This window comes from Acanthochromis polyacanthus, chromosome 5, assembly GCF_021347895.1.
Source record: "Acanthochromis polyacanthus isolate Apoly-LR-REF ecotype Palm Island chromosome 5, KAUST_Apoly_ChrSc, whole genome shotgun sequence".
Taxonomy (NCBI): Eukaryota; Metazoa; Chordata; class Actinopteri; family Pomacentridae; genus Acanthochromis; species Acanthochromis polyacanthus.
Window position 1 is genome coordinate 23,974,685 of NC_067117.1, and position 18,498 is coordinate 23,993,182.

Below are 18,498 nucleotides of genomic sequence, written 5' to 3' on the forward strand. Positions count from 1 at the left end.
TATTTAGGAAAAAACACATCCCTCACACAGCACTCTGCTTCAAAGTTCTGGCAATCTATTTAACAGGGATCTTTTTTTTATACATCAAGGAAGATATGCTGAGATTTCTGATGTTCCTTTTTTTTCTTTTTTTCTTTTTTTTGTAATTACGGTCTGAGTTTTTCGGGGCAACGCTAATCTTCCCGTAAAGAACACACTTTGAAGAAACAAAGGAAATGCCACCAGCCAAACAGAAACGTGAAAAAGCTGTGGGACGGGGAAGAAGGGGGGATTCAGATTGAGATGCAAGATGGATTCATATATATTCATGAATTCAGTCAGAAAAGTCAAACGGAAGCAGTATGATAATCTTGCAGTAATTGCATTTTTCCCTCCAACTGTTTTTGGCAGAGCTGAGAGCCACATCCTGAGCTGTGCGATGGGGAACGAGAGCGGCGACGAGTGTCACGGTGGCGAACAGTGGATACACTCTGACCCTGTAACTGAGGCCAGTCAATCCACGGCGGGGTCAAGTGGTGGTTATGCCAAATCCATTGGATTCATGGGTAATGGGATGGCTATCATTAGTCCTTGGATGGACAATTATATGTTTAATTAAGCAAGACAGACAGGAGATAATTGAACTATTGACTGGCCTCTCTGAGTCCCATTTGTCTTGTGGCTGCACCGAGGAAGTCATATCAGATTTGTTTAAGGGCATGATTTCAGCTGAGATGGACGGCGATCATCTCCTTTCATTTATCTGACAGCTTCATTTGATGTCCTGACCTCTGACTTTTTGTTAAATCTTCTGACTGTGCACTCTTTGTCTTCCAGGCCTCAGGAAAACACCACATTAAACTCACAAAAAAACGGGCAATATTTCAAACTATCAAGCTTTTTTTGTTCCATACATGTCAGTCTGCTGGATACATGTCAGCAGCCGTCTGAAAAGTGCTGACACCGCTGCCCTCCTGTCCGGCCGCCCGCTCCCTCTGTGTGAACTTGGATTTAGCTCAAGGGTATAGCCACCCTGCTAATGTGATGTAGCTCCGAGAAGGAAACAAATTGGCCTGACGTCTCATACGCTGCCTTGTCTTGATTGTGTGATGGCTTCTACTGCTAATGTGTTACGATGGGCAGACCTGCATGGGGAGGGAGACAGATGTGTGTGTGTGTGTGTGAGAGAGAGAGAGAGAGAGAAAGTAAAAGAGAGTGAGGGAGGCAGGGAGGGAGGATGGGGGAGGATGGGGGAAGGGCCTCAGTCTGCAAGATCAGCACAAGTGGAATTGCATTGATTCAGTTAACTGCAGAGTTGGAGCGTGATGTGGAATTCTGTTTATCAAGGGTGGAGTTTACACGATAGGCTCCATTTTGATCTTATTTTCTACATTGTATTCATAATCAGCCGCTGCTCCCTCACTTGCAGCGGTGAAACATGAGAGCAGCCTCACGTGCACGGCTCCACCTGGAGTTGCATGTTAATAAAACGAGCAGATAGGCATTTTCTCCCTAATTTAATGTCTCGAATTAAACGGCCGTGTGGCGTGCTTGCCGTGTTCCCCCCTTTCACACGAACAACATCACTAGAAATGCTGCTCAGACACAACAACGCTGGCAGATACACACTATGAACATCGACATAATCTGTATTAATCTACAAGATCAGATGCAAACAACTGACATCATGTTTTTGTAAATCACCAGGAAATGAGCAGCGCATTCACAGTAAATACCAGCGCGTGTTTCATATTGAAACTGAAGCCGCTGGCCCAGAAACGACATCTGCTGAATCTTAACAAAGTGCAAAGTAAATCTCTAACATTGTATTAATTAAAGGGAACAAAAAGGCATTTCTTTGTATAAATGAGGAGTATTTAGTGGCTGAAAACATGCAGGGAAAAGATACGCCGTATCCATGTAATTAATCGGTTTTGGGTCACATTTGAACAAAAATCCTACTTCTGGTGTTTCAGCTCATCTATGTGCAGCCTGCCTGTGTTTTTGGCACAGAGAGAGGATGGATGTATTTTAAATTAATGAGGCTCTCCTTTAAACATCTATTTAAAACGGGCATGTTGGAGATGTATATTTTCTTTTCTCCTTCCCCTCTCTGCCCCACTCTTTCCTCTCCTCATTTCTCCGTCTAGCTGTAGGGAATTTGTCTCTAAGGGTTTATCATGACTGCCTCATATTTCCCCCCCTGGTTTGTCATTTTGCTGATCCAGACGCTTTTTCATATTTCAGTAGTCTTATCATCCACAGGCAGTAAGATGATCCATTTCACTTATTTCTTAGAAGTGTGACTGTAGCCTAAGTCAATATCTACAGAATGAATTCAGCGAAAGGAGGGCTAGCTGAGGAGGGGCAGCTAGTTAGTGGTGGTGGTGGTACTGGTGGCGCAGGACACGTTTTTATCCAGAGTCAGCAAGGGTAAAATGTCAAGCATTTCTTAGGGAAGCAGCTCCATAGGATTCCATTCGAAGCTTTAATCTTAATTGAGAGCATCGCACATTGATATTCCATAGGCCTCTTTGCCCTTCGCCTCTCAGCTACTTTCATTTAGAGGACAGCCGTACTGCACTAGAGCATGGGGATTGCTTTGTCAGACAGCCAAGAGGCCAAAGGCAAGGTCAACCTCTCTTTGTAATAGTGACTCACTATGGAGTGAAGGCATCGCCTCTTTGATGCTGTCAATGCTTTTGTGAAACATTTCTGATTCCTCCTAAAGTAAAACTGAATTAAATGTACGACATTCTGCCTTTAAGTTGGCATGAAGTGTCACGGACCACTCCTATTTTAGTTTTTTATGAGAGAAAAGTTTGATATTATAATGGATTTTTTTTTACTTGTGGATCTAACAAGCCGCTTCTTTTCCTCACAGCTAGAGGCCAAACAGTAAGATGATTTAATGCAGCATGGAGTAAAAAGAAGATATTTGCATATTTAGCAGTCAGACAGAGTTCATCACAGCAGTCAAAGAGGTGATTCAATTAACAGAATTTGCTTTATATTCTTGCCATCTCCTGCACAGAGGAAGCGATGTGTGTGCACGTCAGGAAAAGCTCCCAATTTGTTGTTGTGTTTCTCTGCAAGAGATGCAGAAGCTTCTCTTAATCCTTAAACAAAGGAGAAGGACTAACTGGCCCTGTAGATGCAGCGATAAGGCCCATGTCACCGAGCGAGGTGAGGATAGGACGAAGGTGTGGGATGGCAACGCTCCGCTGTCGCCACTCCTGTGGGAAGACTCGTCATGCCACCTTTCCAGAGGTGATGAAAACAGATGGAAATAAAGACTCACAACACACACACAGACACACACACGCAGGAACTGTTTACAGCTGAGTGCACAGCCCCTATCTGTGGGACTGAGGACCGAGCTCGCCTCCATTTCTCATGGCCCTGTCTCAGCCCTCTGCTGACACAGATATACTGTAGAGAGATAACAGCTCAGATAGGTATGCATGTGCATGTCAAAGTAGCCGCGGGTGTGAGCCGGTCTGACAACATAGAGACTGAAAGGACAACATGCCACATTTCTCTCATTAATCTTGCACATTTCTGCGACAATTTGGGAAGCTTCTCCTTGAGAAAACAACTTGCAGCAAACGCGAGTGTTTCTTCTTCTGCTGCTGCTGCTGCCGATGAAACACTGAATCAGGATTAAAGGATTAGTCCTTCAAAGATTTGTTTTACTAGCACATACTATGAATAACAGGTTCCTATAGAGAGACTGCAGCTTCTGACAGATTTATCAGGTAATCAGGGTTTGACAAAGCTTCTCCTATTTCAAAGTCTGCTCCCCCTGGTTCTGTGGGAAAGCCCAATGCTCATGCTTTCCACTCCTACCAATCAACCACAGCCGACTTTACCAAACACCTCAGCCGCCGCTGACAAATCAACACCGTCAACCTCCAGATCCATCCAAGACAACAAAGCTACTGAACTCCTCAGCGGGATATTATGAAAGAATCTTTAAAGAAAGGGTTCAGTTCATCACACGGATCAATAAAATCTATTCACCAGGCAGCGATACTTTACTCTTTCTAATAATATGTAACCTATTTTCTCTGTGGAAATGAGATTTTCTAAAACATGACTCCTCTTTCTGTTTCTTTATTAAAAGGTGGTCACATTTAGTTTCCACTTCACTTCCAGCGCAACTGCTTGCTAATTCAGCAAACAATTGCACAACTGGCATCTTAAAATAATTACACTCCTTGGGTCATAAGGATGCTGGCTTTTATTTAAGCCGACCTAACCAAAAAAAAAAGAGCACTTTCAATTTTTTTTGTGGAAAAAGGATGCGTAGGGTCCACACATGAGTCAAGGCTGTTCCTCTCCTCGGGATTTAAATATAGCAACACTCACCATTACTGCTGTCACTCACAGACTTATGGTGACCTTTTGCCCTCGCCTGTACAAAAGAGACTTGAAGCTGACATATTCGTTCCGAATGCTGTGCGCTGCTGCGGCAAACACATGCAGACAACCAGTTTAAGATCATATTTTCTGAGTTTTTGACGCGACCATTGTGCAGTGTGATAGTTCGTCATGATATCTCATTTGTCTAATTTAGTCTGAGGAAGACTGCACGGGGAGCCGGCAGATGCGACATTCCCACAACAATTGGACAGTTGAACGTTTCTGAACACCTGATTCATTTTGTCGGGTGACAAGTCAGAGGCCTGTTGTTGTACAGCTTGTTGGTGCTGCAAGCCACTCCTCTGCCACGTGTGGGCGATGTGTTCCTTTACACAATTCACTTTCTCTTCTTTCTCGTCACTGGGCTGCTGCTTCTTTTAAAAAGTCATCTGTAGTTTTGCACCAATGTGTTCAAATGCTTTTTTATTGCCTTGTAAAGTCAGTTAACAATCAGCTGCAGTAGATGATAGTTGCTAGTAAAAGGCAAGATATGCTGCAGTCTAGCTCGTCTCTTCAGTCCAAATGGAAATATCTCAACAATTATTAGATAGATTTAAACCCTGTATGGATATCCAAGTGTGTCAGTAAATTGAAAAACTATCCAAAGTGACCCACCTCTTGCCCAATGTCTGCTGGGCCCCCTGTGGCCCTCTACAGTATGAGCAGGTTTAGCTAATCGATGGACAGACTGATCTTCTCCTGTTGCAGAATCTTACTGACTCTGTTGAAGCTCTGATTTCTCCAGTAGCGCCACTGTGACGTTTTATTTTCCTGAATTCAACTTCAGGTTGTGAAATTGAAAAGTCTTTCTCGGAATGAACGGTAAAATCTTTGCCAATCCTCTAATCTTTCATCAAGCGCCATCATCAGATCAGAAGTGTAATTTGTCACTAAAGTAATAAAACATCCTGTCTGTGGACACTAATTATAAGCATGTAAACCTTGTCTTTGTGAGATATTAGCACATTAACATAATTGGATGTCACGAAGATATCAGATGCACAATGCTAAAGGAGGATTAACCCTAGTTTTTCAATTTGAATGATGCAATTTGCTGAATATAAGTCTATAAGTGAATTTTAATTTCATAAAATACACAAAAGTCTGCACCAAAGCAGAAAGATAAATGAAATTTATTTGAAACTTCATTTCCTCTTTTTTTTTTTTTTTTTTACAGTGTAGCAGCTAATTGGTTTATCTGGTCAAAAAGGTTTGAATAAAACAATTAAATACTGGCTTACATAAGCTTGGTGCCATGACTAAACAACGCTAATGTTGCTCAACATTTCCTGAATCTTTAGCTAAACAGGCAACAGATTACTAACACTCATCTAATGGTAATGTGTCAGTGTTGTGTTCTGAGATTGTTTCTGCTTCTCCTAAGGGTCCAAAAATCTCTTTATAGAGGTTTATCTTCTTATATTATCGTTAAATTTATTGCATTTGTCTCAGTTCATTACATGCCTGTAGCCAAGAGACTTTTATTCCTCTCTTGCAGCGATGAAGGTGAAGGAATAAGATTTATGTGACTGCTGGCTCTCACGACAGTTTGTCTTGCAAGTGAACTCCACCTTAAATTCAGTGGGAATTCTTATCACACCCTCAATAAACCCGGTTGTTTACTTGTAACCTTTCATTTAATTTTTTTTGAGAAGTTAGGGTTTGTTTTTTTCTTCCATTAAAGAACCCAGAACAAAGCACTTCCTGTATCTTGGCCGCAAGAAGAGCAAACAAGTACATGGGTTCACTGTAGGATAAAGGCCTGCATCCCCTTAAATAGATCCCTTATAAGCTCTGTCTTGGCCAATCACAAGCTTGTCTCCCTGACAGTCCGACCACAGCGCGCAGTCGGTTGTTCCTCAGTTATTTTAGAGAACGCTTAACATCGAATATGATGACAAAGATGGCCAAAGAATCAAAGAATGGGTGTGTGAACAGTCTTCTGCCAAGTCTACCAGCTGCATATAGGGCAGAGAGTGGTGCTAAAATCAGCTGGAAGGAAAAATAATATTGCTTTAAGTCCAGCCGAGGGCTTCTGAGAAACATGGTGGAAGAGTTATGACACAAGGGAGATGTTAACATGACACATTAGTGGGAGAGTGACACACCCAATTCCAAGGAGGCCCGTTAGACTTCACCAAAACGTATGACACGGCTGCCATATTTTCATGTAAGCAACACCCGCAGAAACTTGTGAGGACGGGTATTGAATGCTACATGTGCAGTGACAGCTGGAGTTTCAATTTTAAAACCCATCACCAGCTCATACACCACTGTTTTTATTCTGGATTTCTCAGCTAAATCTAATCCAGATAGGGACACATTTTGCTGTATTCCCCTTTTGAGCCACTATTTATTTAAACTCAGAGTAACATTTACTGAAAAGCACCACCTCTCTCTCCCTGACATGCAGTCACATTTAAAACCAATAAAAATGTGCTTTCTTGTGTTTCATTTCCCAACAGCAGCCAGATCTGTTTATTTTCTCATCTGCAGCTCTCTTTCAAAAAACCAGTCCAACCCTGTTACTTTTTCTGGATGCAAGTATGTTATAGACCAGAGACCCAGTATTGTCACCGGGGACCGGACCTGCTTTCCAGGTTGTGTTGAAGTCACCAGGGCTCGCATACTGGTGAGCTGACCCTTAATCAGCCAAGCTCTGTCAACAGCAACTGAGTGCCACAATTATCTTTCCTATAGATAGGTAGGTTGTATGCTGGGGTCTGGGGGCTGTGGAAAGGGAAGAGGCTGTCAAGAGGGGGAAGAGCCTGACTTAACCTCTGTGGCTCGTGTTTCTACTGTGCACTAATGGACGCCTGTCATCATTATGGACAGAAACAGGAGGGCGCCTGCCAGCTGCATGACCCCCATAAAACAGAACAGGAAATCCTAGCAGGGAATGAAAGGGAAAGACTCTCTTCTCTTCTCTTCTCTTCTCTTCTCTTCTCTTCTCTTCTCTTCTCTTACTGTAAAACTTGTAGTCACACTCATGAAACACGATAATATATTCACTGCAGGAAGGATAGTTAAGGTGTTGAGATTACTGCAATATATATAAACTGATAAGACATTTTTAATCACTTCCACAGTTCATTTACCCTCCCCGTGTCTTCCAGTGAACTCTGTTTTTCACTTTTGTTAACGCGCTGAAGCTGTTTTATAATGGTTCTGTCACACTGGGAGGAACCTGTGTAATTATTACATACAGTGGATGACCCTTTGCTCCGAAACCAAAGTCCAGGGTCTGTAATGTGAAAGGACTTTGTCACACCTCTCTCAGTGGTGCCCACTGAAACGTGACAAGCACTTTATCAGAAGGTCTTCCTATCAGATCCTCAGGAGTTCGTGCACAAACACGCTGAACACGACGTCCCCAGGAAGCCAGATTCCTTGTTATGGCCAATAAGATAGCAGCGCAAGCTTTATTGTAGTTCTGAAGCTACACATTAATCCACTCTGTTGGATCCTGTGCAGACCATCATGTGATAACTTCAGTCATTACCAGTAGTACAATCATAATTACTGTGAAATCTTTCAGGATGTGGCAACAGAGAAAAGTCATGTCGTCATAATCCATGCAGGAGGCAATCTGTGGATAAAAGATTCATTTGTAACCACAAGAATGATTTGTCACATTCACATGATTTTATAAAAATGTGTGTGTGCGTGTGCGTGTGTGTGTGTGTGTGTAAAAGAGTGAGAAAGCCTGTATTTGCATACACATGTCTGTGTGTATGCGTGTGTGTATGCCATGTCCATGGAGACGTCTGTGTGCGTGTGTGATCACTGCATGATTCACTGTGTCACAACTGTGCGCAGAAACGACTGGACATCCTGAGCGGAAACCACAGCCATCGAAGCTGCGTTTTCCTGCGACATACAACATAACACTCTCACAAAGAGTCACTTGACTGGACCCTCATATAGGAACTGAAAGAGGAAGCCCCTCGTCCATCCTGTCCTCCATCCCAATCTCTGCTCTGCACTTCACGTGAAGTTGCTCTTATAGACGATCAACTGTGGTGTTGCAAAACAACGGTGAGAGAACTGGCTGGGGCTGGAAACGGTTTGCTATCGGGGGTCAAATGTCTGGTCAGTTGACATTTAGCCACATAAGATTAGACGCAATCACGGACTGATAAACAGTGCGTGTTTGAAACTAAAGAATATTAACTCAGCTGATCAAATAATTACTATTTGATTAACTGAAACATCCATTTCTAATCTCCAACTGCTTTTGTGACACACAGTCAGGAGCTCTTCAGCAAGACACTCAAGCGTTTGGACAGTCGAGCTAATCCAAACCAACACTGTAAAAGGGGAGATGGGTATGATATCACAGATGGAAGTGGTAATTGATGTTTGACTGTGGGGTCTTTTGGCCTGGCCTTCCCTCATGGCTCGAGGCCTCTGGCTGTGTTCATTGGTGTTAGTGTACGTAGCCTGGCAGCCTGCATTCCTCTGCCTCTCCCCACACAATGGTGAGTATCTGCAGCATTCCTCTGTCTGTGTCCGCTGTCTGAGAAGCAGCCAGGCCTTGGCAAACCTCAACACTCAGCCAAGAGGTTGGCACCACGTTCAACTGATTCTGATGAACACGTCTGAGTGTTTCCACTGAACACCAGCCATTCAGAGGCATAATTCAACATATGAGTAGTGAAATCCAGAGTGTATATCTCGCCTTATTAGTCTCTACAAAACAAAAAGCTTTCTGCAGAAGAGGTTTTGAAACAACACAAGAAATGATGATGCTTCCTCTTTAACCTGCTTCATCATCTTGTTCTGATTTTATTTGTGCGATCGTTCCTTCTCGCTGTCTGTTTTTAAAAAATGCAAGCGCGTCTATTCTAAACCGTTTTCACCGCTCTTTATCCTTCTCCAGCTATTTTGCTTTCTCTCTTGTTCTGATGCCACAGCCGTGCAGACACCTTTCCCTCCTGCTGACTCAGTAGCCAGCCTCAGGCGCTGTGGGCTCGGGGTGTTGGTGGCGGGGAGGGGGGAAGTGCGAGGCTCCCACATCAGGCCCACCAGCCTATCACATGCAAGGGAAAAGAGCTGGCTAATCGTTTCTACAATGGCACCCTGCACACTGTCACACAGTACCACAAACCGCTCTCCTCGCCAACACTTCTACTGTATTATTCCGCTATTGCTTAGAAATCCACATGTGATGTGTGCAAGTGCGCAAACACACACGACCGTGCATACAGAAATGTTCTGTTTGAAAAACCACACCCATAAAAACACAACAGCAATGTAAAGTACGTGCAAATTTACAAGAAACCTTGTACTAAATTTTCTCCAGTATTGTACATACAAATATGCACTTATGCAAGATAAATCAGCCTAAATGTTATACAGTTATGTATGGTTTAGCTGACGGTAAACACTCATTTCAACTGATTATGTAATTTACATCTGACAGCATGACATTTAAAGCACTGTTTTGGGACAAAAACCTAATGATCAAACAATTTAATTAAACTAATTTGATAAAATAAACACTGATGGTGAGTTTTACTTTCTGGACAATTGTAATTTCAAGAGGATTGCTGTTAATACACACTTTAACCAGAGGAAAGCTCTTTTTAAAATTAAACTGGACCTGTAATTGCTGTCATGTGCCACATGTGACAGCCACAGATTAACAAACCTTCGTCAGCAGCATTAAAATGCAAAAGTGCAATCCTCAGTGCCATAACCATCTGGATATTTCCTGCTACATCCTCGATGTTCACAGACGCAGTCATCTACGTCACACGCTCCCAGCACAGTGGTCACCTTCAGGGTTTTAGCCTGTTCTCAGAAGGAAAGTGCTTTTGCACCTGTGGTGTGACTGAGAGCTGCTTTCCCTCAACAGAGGGCCGAGGTCAAAACTGCCAAGGGTCACACATGAAAAGAGAAGCTGGTTTCCAGGCTAAAGCGAGGTGCCATTAACCGAACCACCTGCCCGGTTAAACTCTCGCAAATGTGCGAACTGTGAAAAAGTCTCATCTGACAGTCAAATGCTTTCTAAGATGTTCTGTTCAGAGGCCGTCACCGAGGTTATAAACTCAATTTACAATGTGACCACTTATCACACATTATCATGCTGGCCTTGGAACTCTAACAGTCATCCAAATATTATTGTAGTCTTGAACTGAGAATGATCTGTGTTCAGGAAATTTGCTTGAGGATCTCAAAAAAAACAGATCTTGTGAAAAAATTCCTTCGGAGCCGGCCAAAGCAGCGCGGAGCTGTGTGCTGTGGTTGTTGTTTCTCTCTTCCTCTGTTAATGAATGCAGAGGTGATCTGTTTGTCTGAGGAAGAGAGCAGAGGGGAAGCCTGATTTCCACTCCATTTTATCTGAGCCTCGCAGCCTCTGCCAGTCGGCCCCCTGTGCTTTCACATGCTGGGGTCCCACAGGAAGCAGCTCTCCATGAAGGGCAAAGGTCAGGGAAGGAGAGAGAGCCACTCGTCCTTTCAGTCACCACTAAACTAACTAATACACAACACTCGGATTGTTCCTGATCTCCCTTTTTTTGGCTGAATAACAAACTACTTTTAACACAATAATGAAGTACCGTGGACTTCTTGAAAGTCACACTGTGAATTTGAGTGCCTTTAAAATTTTATTAGACTCTAATTTTGCAGTGAAGATGCTTTGTATTTTTTTTATTGAAGTCTTTATAGCTACATATTTGTTATGCCTTCATATTTGCACTAATTGACACATTGCAAAGCTCCAGTTTTATGTCGTGTGTGCAAATATTATAATGAATGTATCCCTTTTAATGGGTTTGGGATTTTAAAAACATATTTTTCCTATTATGTTGTAAAAACAAATGGTGGAATGACTCCCATAACTACAATTAAATTACACTACCATGGTAGAATTGTGCATCTGAGATAAATGTTTGGCTGTAGGGACAGTTGTTGTTTTTTTGCAGATGAGTAATTTGTCAGCAGATGAGACACAGTTTTAAAAAGTCACAATAGGTTTATTGATCCATAGTAAATGAAAAACATTGTAGATGAAAAACAATTTGCATATTTTTTTGCATAATTATCCCAAAAAGAAAAGCAAATAACGAACACATCTGTCCAGCAGAATCAGCTTCATAAAAATAATGTCATTTCTAGCATTCATTTCAATATGTTTTCTATTCAAAGAAAGCACAAACACAAAATATATTTGGAGCTACAAAAACTAAGCAAAGCAAAATCATCAAAATGAAGACTGAGCAGTAACTGAAGCAGGAAGATTAAAGTTTTATATTGATAGAAGCAAATACCCTCTGATTTCAAGTATCTCTTGTCAGACAAAATACAGATATGCCTGTATAAAATAAAAACATCTCATACATGTCCTGCATGCATGCTTCATTGCAAAAATCCATTCATATGTTGCTGCCTAGATGTATCTATTACAATTATCTGAGTCATGTCCTTATGCCCGAGATTATTCAAAACTGGATGAATCCGTGGGATTGTTTGCTAAACAGCAAGGTGAGCTATCAACACCAATGCCTCCGTATGGAAAAGAATCAGTTCTGCAGGAAATCAACAAACTCACATTAAATACTCGGGTGAGGAAGGGTTGTCACTGGTGGACCCAGTTTCGTGGTAACAGTTTGCACCGGACAGTTTCTCGCATTTAAGTTTGTATGCATCCCTCTCCCGCATCAGTCTGTTGAGTTCATGCTTGAGCTGCTCGACCTGTGACACCAGGCTCGTCTTTTCGTGCTCCAAAATGTGTTTCTGCTGGACGCGCTTGTAGCGGCAGGACTGTGCGTAACCTCTGTTTTTCAGGGTCCGGCGCTTCTGCTTCAGACGCATCACCTCGTCCTTGCCCAGGCCTCGGAGAAGCCGGTTGAGCTCCCTGACGGACATGGACACCAGCTGGTCGTCTGAGAAGTGCATCTCGGCGTTGGACCGCCTGTCGTGGCGGCTGTGCTGCTGCTGGACGTGATGGTGCGCACCGAGGACCTGCTGGGCCTCTGGCGACTCCGGAGACGCGCTGTCATCTTTCAGATAGGGGTCCTGGCAGTGACCGGTGGGGATCCCCTGCATGTCGGGGTGAAGGTAATGCTGGACAGGCTCGGTCAGGTGGCCGTAGCCCTCGTAGTCAGCCTGGAAAGGTGGCGGGTGGTGGCCGTGGGGCGCAGATGGGTGCCCCTGCTGCGCCGTGGCTCCAATGAGGGCCTCCACTGCGTCTTCGGGTGTCAGGCCGAAAGCTTGAGGGTACATCTGCTGAGGGTAACCCCCGTTGTTGGCTATCCAGAACTGATCGCCCCCAGGATTATTTCTCTGCTCGTTTGGGTTCAGATTTGGCGATGAGGGCACCGAGTTGCAAGGTGTGCTGCCAGGAGTGGAGGAGACGGAGTCTGGTCTCTGTAGCTGGCTGCACGGCCCGATGAAGGAGCGATCCAAGCCCGGCATCGTCTCCTTCTTCACGCCGAACTTCATCAAGTCAAAGTCGCTGACGAAATCCATGGAGGCTTTCTGCAGTCCCAAATGTGAATGCGCCTCAGCGGTCATCTTAAATGGCAAAACTGGTCTCTTCAAAGAGCTCCAAATGTCCACTGATATTTCATGCAGTCAGTGAGCTCGCACTCAGTTGCAATAAAACAAAACAGATACTTCCAAAGTTTGATTTCAGCTCACAAAGACAATAAAAACAATAGTATGGGGGGAAAAATCACTGCAAAAGAAGCTCCCAGCTTCCAAAACTCACAGAGTTGTGACTCTGCACCGCGCAGCTTGTTTGGCTTCAGGAGCCACAAACTAAAAGTCCGCAGCTGCCAAAGGACTGGGCGCACCTCTGCCTGTTAGGAGAAGTGCACTTTCTTCATAAAGCTGCATTGGCACGATGTCACGCCTTCCAGACTACACCTCCACGCTGCTCTCCAATGAAAACACGCTGAGGAGGACGATTTGCATAAAAGCTGCTCTGAGTCTGTCCCCACGAGCTGTTCGTGATTATTATTTGACTAAAACCTATAGACTCCCCTGTCTGTCTGCTTATTCTCTTCTGCAGTGTGTTTTTCCTTGTTTGACTAGTAATCTGTTTTATGTTTTGGCCAATTTATCCCAAAGGACTGTTTAGATGTTTCACAATGTAGAAGACCAAGAGAAAAAGAAAAAGTGCATAAATACAGAATAATATGGGCAATATGGCATGACTTTACACGGAAATTAAGAAAAAAACATACATTATGGTACTTCAAACCTATATTAATTTACTTTAACAATATTTGATCTGCAACTTTTCCTTTTCTGTCTGAACTTGGTGAATATTAGTTTATAATAATTTCAAAATTAGTCATCTTTTTTTTTTTTTTAAATCCACATAACTGCCTGATTTCACCTAAACAATAAAAAAGAAGCTGGAAGACAATTCCTGTAAAACCAGTGGCTGCTGTGTGAAACACAAGTAAATACTGATATCTTGTGGACAAAAGTGTGCACTGCAGGACCCCCATCTAATAAATCTGTACACTCATTGCTTTGCAGAAAAAGTCTGCACAAGCTTGTTTGAGTACAAGAAGGAACAAATGAGGCCAGAGGTTCAAACATTAGATATAAATGTACAGTTAAGAATTGTTAATTTCATAAGCAAAACAGCAACATAAAGCATATTCTCCAGTACACAGATTTTTCCAGCTACTTCCATTTCTGTTTGTGTCTTCAGGTTACTGTACTGTGAGTTCTGGCTTCATTATACAGTCTGAGTTGTGCACACGCGTAAAATGTTTAAAAAGGTGTTGAAACTATTGTAGGAAAACCCCCAGAGGCTAACTTCACTGCAGGTATCAGGGATGCATGGCGCTGGGTCTGGATTACAGATGCAAAGTTCTTCACAGAGAAGCTCCTGAAGGTTTCAAATAAACATCCCGCTAGAAACTGTGAACCCTGTGGCAACAAACAGCTCTGACACCCCTGGGTGTCCAGAGCAAAGGCTATCAAAGGGTTAAATGATGTTCCAGCCCTGAGGTGACCCTCGCATGCAGTGCTTACTCTAAAGATAGTGAAAGCCTCACTGACAAGATAAAAGGGCTCAAGCCAAAACCAATAGAAATTTCTGTCCGAGAAGGGCCAGGCATTGTTTCAGTCAGTTTTATTTGCTGGGAAGGGAGGAAAAGAGGAGACAGTGTGCCTGAGCAAGGATTTCTCAGGGACACATAATAGGATTTATGCCAGCAGGGCAGAGTGACGCTGTGTGTGCTTTAACTTATGCTAATGACAGGATGCTAACAGCCTAAATGCACAACACCAGCAGACACTTTAAACAGCCAAGTCTTATATACTAAAAATTAATTTCCATACACTGCAACATTCCATATATCCACCATCATACAAACAGCTCTCAGCAACCTTAGTCTTCACATTGTGTACCCAAGAACTGAGACTTTTATGCAGACACAGATAAAAAAAAAAAACTTTTACAATTTGCACCGATCAAATAGCTGCTTTATAGGTGATAAAGTTTTGGGTTAAGATCTGCCAAAGTAGGAACATTTAATATGCAGCCTGAGAGGAAGAGCTGTCTCTGAGAATCAAGTCAAAGATGCTTTCATCTCCCAAAGACCACCTTGCATGACCTGTATTATCATTCATTACACACCGCATGCAACAGAAGACAAGTAGTGTGAAGAGCAAGATTTTCTGGATTTCTGTTGCCAGACAACTATGTGACGACCTCTAAAATAAGGCCGAATTCAAGCTCATCCAATGCTGGCAGGACGATGTATAACAACACCACATCGATCAACGTACCAGTGAATTTGAGACAGTACTGGTGTTCTTGCATTTGTCATGTTGTAGATTTTGGACAGAAAAAATGACACATTTAACGACAGTAAAATGAACAAACACTTCAAAACCAATGTCAGAAAACACAACCTACATCAGAACATCCATTTAACTGAGTGTAATGTGCCGATTAGCACCATGAAGCCAATTAGCATAAGTCATTTGTTTCTCTCAAAATAACTGGAAATGCAAGAACTGCTTAAAAGGGGACAAGTGAAGGATGTACTCCAGCATGTTTTATCAAAACAGCCAACAGTGGGAATTTCACTATGAATAAAACCAAAGGGAAGAACATGAATTTCAACGCTTCAGTCAGGATATATTCCTACCTGATGTGCACCATGTGTTTGCCTGTCTTTCAGTCTGTATACACAACATCTCTCCCACATGGTTATTGGGTTCTCTGTGTTTCAATGGCTATTTTGTAAACACAAAGGGCCATAACTTAAAGTGAGCTCCACTTGGTTTGTAGCCCAGAGATAAGAAACATGCAGCGAACAAACAGCATGAGGAGGAAGGCCATGGCCAGACAACATAAGGCTGAAGTCATGATTGCAGGAGAACAACTCAGGTGAGGACACAGATGTGGTGTGATTTGAAATGACTGCAGCAAATGAGGTTTTAAAGGTCGGGTATATGACTAATGTAAACGGCTGATTCGAACATCACTTCAAGGTTGAGACTCCACGACGGCAAACTGATTAAGGACCGACGCTACCATCTGCGCACGTATCCCAACTGCTTCGTGGCGCAGGAGCTTATAGACTGGCTGGTGAGCCATAAGGAAGCTTCAGACCGAGCAACAGCTGTCTGTCTCATGCAGCACCTCATGGACCATGACATTGTTCACCACGGTAAGAGGGAAGCACCAAGGAAAGCCTTAGTGAGAGGTATCTTGTGTAAAAAAAGAAGCGTTATTGTAGCATTAACGACTCATTTTGATCTGCCTCTCCTCAGTCTGTGATAAAAGGTCAATGTTCAAGGATGCCAAACTGCTGTATCGTTTCCGCAAGGATGATGGCACATTTCCCTTCAATACAGAAGTGAAAATCTTTATGCGAGGACAGCGACTGTATGAACAGTAAGAGCTGCTGTGTTTGCACTGGAAATCTTTTCAAAGAGCCAGATCAGATGACCTTGAAGTGCACAGTCAATCATACTATAATACAATTAATAGGCTTGAGATCAAATTACACACTCAGGAATGCAATCATCTCTTGTTTCTCACTCTATATTGGCAGTTTTGTAGGTCTGAATATTACATCCATGTTTTTCTTCAACTAAACCGTGTGATATGAGGAACGTGGAGTGTGATTTTGTCTGTTTCTTCAGTCTCATAATGGAAAAGAACTCCATTCTGCAGCTGAGAGAGGAGCACGGTGTTACATATCAGCGCTCCTTCCCTGGCTGCCAGTTTATCGACTGGCTCTTTCAGAATGGAGAGGCAGAGAGCCGGTGTCGGGGCCTGGAGCTGTGCCGTGCATTGCAGGAGAATGGCATCATTCAGCACGGTGAGGAAAGTCCTCACTTGCACTTTGATGTACAGCTGTCAGCGGCTGCCAGCAGAGGGTGGCCATCTGGGACTTTTGCAATCAAAAGCAAATAGAGTCGTTGAGTCTTTGCAAAAATAAAAACATATAAAACGTGCTCTACTGTTGTTCTTTCCCTCACTTCGCCACCAGTGGGAAAAAAGCATGACTTCTTTGACAGCGGGCTACTCTATCAGTTCTGCATCAATTTTCGACGGCGCAGGCGCCTTTCTGAACTGCTGAATGAAAACGAGCAAGACAACGATGAAGGCGCTGTGGTGTCGACACATGAGGAAAACCATCACGACAGTCCGTTTGTTGTACGTAAAAGCCCACCCCAGGAGCAAAACAGTGCTTTCCAATCTGGTAAAAAGATAACCAAAAACTCTCCATTTTGTGATATGCACTTTGTTGTGAATGATAATTATGTCTAATCCTTTCAACACTAATCTAACAACTGTGGGGTCTAATAAAGACGTAAAACAGGTTACCGGTGGACGTCGAGGCAGCCTGAATTCCCTTCAGCTTCACTCTTCCGGATTTCCACCTCTTGCTCCGCTGCCTTCAGCCTCTGTGGTGAGATGCAATCCTAAATCAGGCAAGTGTGCAATTAATGTCTGTTTCAAAATGTCATCAAAGTTTTGCAATTACTGTGTTGAGGCTATTTTATTGCTTTTACAGTCCTTAAAAGAAATTTTACCTGTGATGAATTATTGGCACCAGGGGCACCCTTCATCAAGAAGGTGTTAACGGTGAGTAATTATCAGGATTTAGCAAAAAAATCATAATTTAACAGCATAATTTTCACCTGAACAAAAGTCACTCCTAATAGAGACTAGCTGCACACATTCTTGACATTGTGTTTCAGTGTGAACTGCAGATGAGGTGTAATTTATCTCACCCGATCCTAGGTGATAGGAGATGCTCTGGGCTGGGGTTTTGTCGTCAGAGGAGTGTCTCCCTGTTATGTCCAGGCTGTTGACCCTGGAAGCCCTGCTGCAGCTGCTGGAGTTAAGGTTAAACCAATGTTACACAAACTGAAAGAGGAAATTATATTTTCTTGTCAAGACTTTGTAAACTGCACGAAAAACAAACAGAACTTATCTACATGACATAATTGTGTTTAGGTGCAGCAGTTTGTGTGCCAGGTGAATGGCCAGTGTGTTCTTGACCTGGACTACAGAACGGTCTCCAGACTGGTGATGACTGGACCTCGAATTGTTGTACTGGAAGTTTTGGAGCCAATAGAATGAACATAGCTGTCTAATTAAAGTTTAATGCTTGTTTTGGACACAACTATATGTGGAATAACTGAAAATGTTAATGTAAGTATTGTTAAAATAGGACACTTTCTGAAAATGCATATTCTGGAACAATTTTCTGAATCATTCCAATGCTTCAGCTCCCAACCTGATACGACTCTACAATATTAACCCCCTTTCATGAATACACAGAAGAAGAAAAAACACAGAACTGATGATTCTAAGTTACTGAGGCAACTTTTTAACAGGTGCTGTTGGCAAAATGGGACACCTTCTGACGTTACTTGCCCATTAAGTGTGCCATTTTAACAATACTTAGCTGCTGTAAAGAAAACAAAGCAAACAAAAAACAAATCTTTCCAAAAATGTTGGATGCAACAAGAATAGGTGGCCTCGACTTTAAAGAACTGTACCTGCTGTGTTTCTTCTGAATTACAGAAGAATAAATGATAGGTTGTATAACTGTAAATAAAACAACAATGAGACCACAGTGAGTGCAAACTTTGTGG

The 18,498-nt window shown here is 42.8% G+C and overlaps 2 protein-coding genes across 2 annotated transcripts; one reads left to right on the plus strand and one right to left on the minus strand.

The window, feature by feature from the left end:
• Window positions 1–11,363: 11,363 nt before the first annotated feature.
• Window positions 11,364–13,214, minus strand: mafbb (v-maf avian musculoaponeurotic fibrosarcoma oncogene homolog Bb). The gene has a single exon (XM_022189332.2). It carries the CDS (start codon window positions 12,922–12,924, stop codon window positions 11,956–11,958), a length of 969 nt encoding a protein of 322 aa, XP_022045024.1. The 5' UTR covers window positions 12,925–13,214; the 3' UTR covers window positions 11,364–11,955.
• A 2,114-nt stretch (window positions 13,215–15,328) lies between these two features.
• Window positions 15,329–18,432, plus strand: si:dkeyp-97e7.9 (DEP domain-containing mTOR-interacting protein). Its single transcript, XM_051948282.1, has 9 exons — window positions 15,329–15,769; window positions 15,874–16,052; window positions 16,156–16,279; window positions 16,531–16,709; window positions 16,881–17,093; window positions 17,203–17,325; window positions 17,409–17,479; window positions 17,639–17,743; window positions 17,855–18,432. The coding sequence occupies exons 1-9, from the start codon at window positions 15,687–15,689 to the stop codon at window positions 17,978–17,980; spliced, it is 1,203 nt and encodes a 400-aa protein (XP_051804242.1). The 5' UTR covers window positions 15,329–15,686; the 3' UTR covers window positions 17,981–18,432.
• Window positions 18,433–18,498: the final 66 nt, after the last annotated feature.

Excerpts from the sequence above, each read along its gene's own strand:
- si:dkeyp-97e7.9 (XM_051948282.1), top strand. The coding sequence starts at position 15,687 with ATGCAGCGAACAAACAGCATGAGGAGGAAGGCCATGGCCAGACAACAT. Across the intron at positions 16,053-16,155 it reads CCATGACATTGTTCACCACG|TCTGTGATAAAAGGTCAATG; the intron begins GTAAGAGGGAAG and ends GCCTCTCCTCAG. Across the intron at positions 16,710-16,880 it reads GAATGGCATCATTCAGCACG|TGGGAAAAAAGCATGACTTC; the intron begins GTGAGGAAAGTC and ends CTTCGCCACCAG.
- mafbb (XM_022189332.2), bottom strand. The coding sequence starts at position 12,924 with ATGACCGCTGAGGCGCATTCACATTTGGGACTGCAGAAAGCCTCCATG.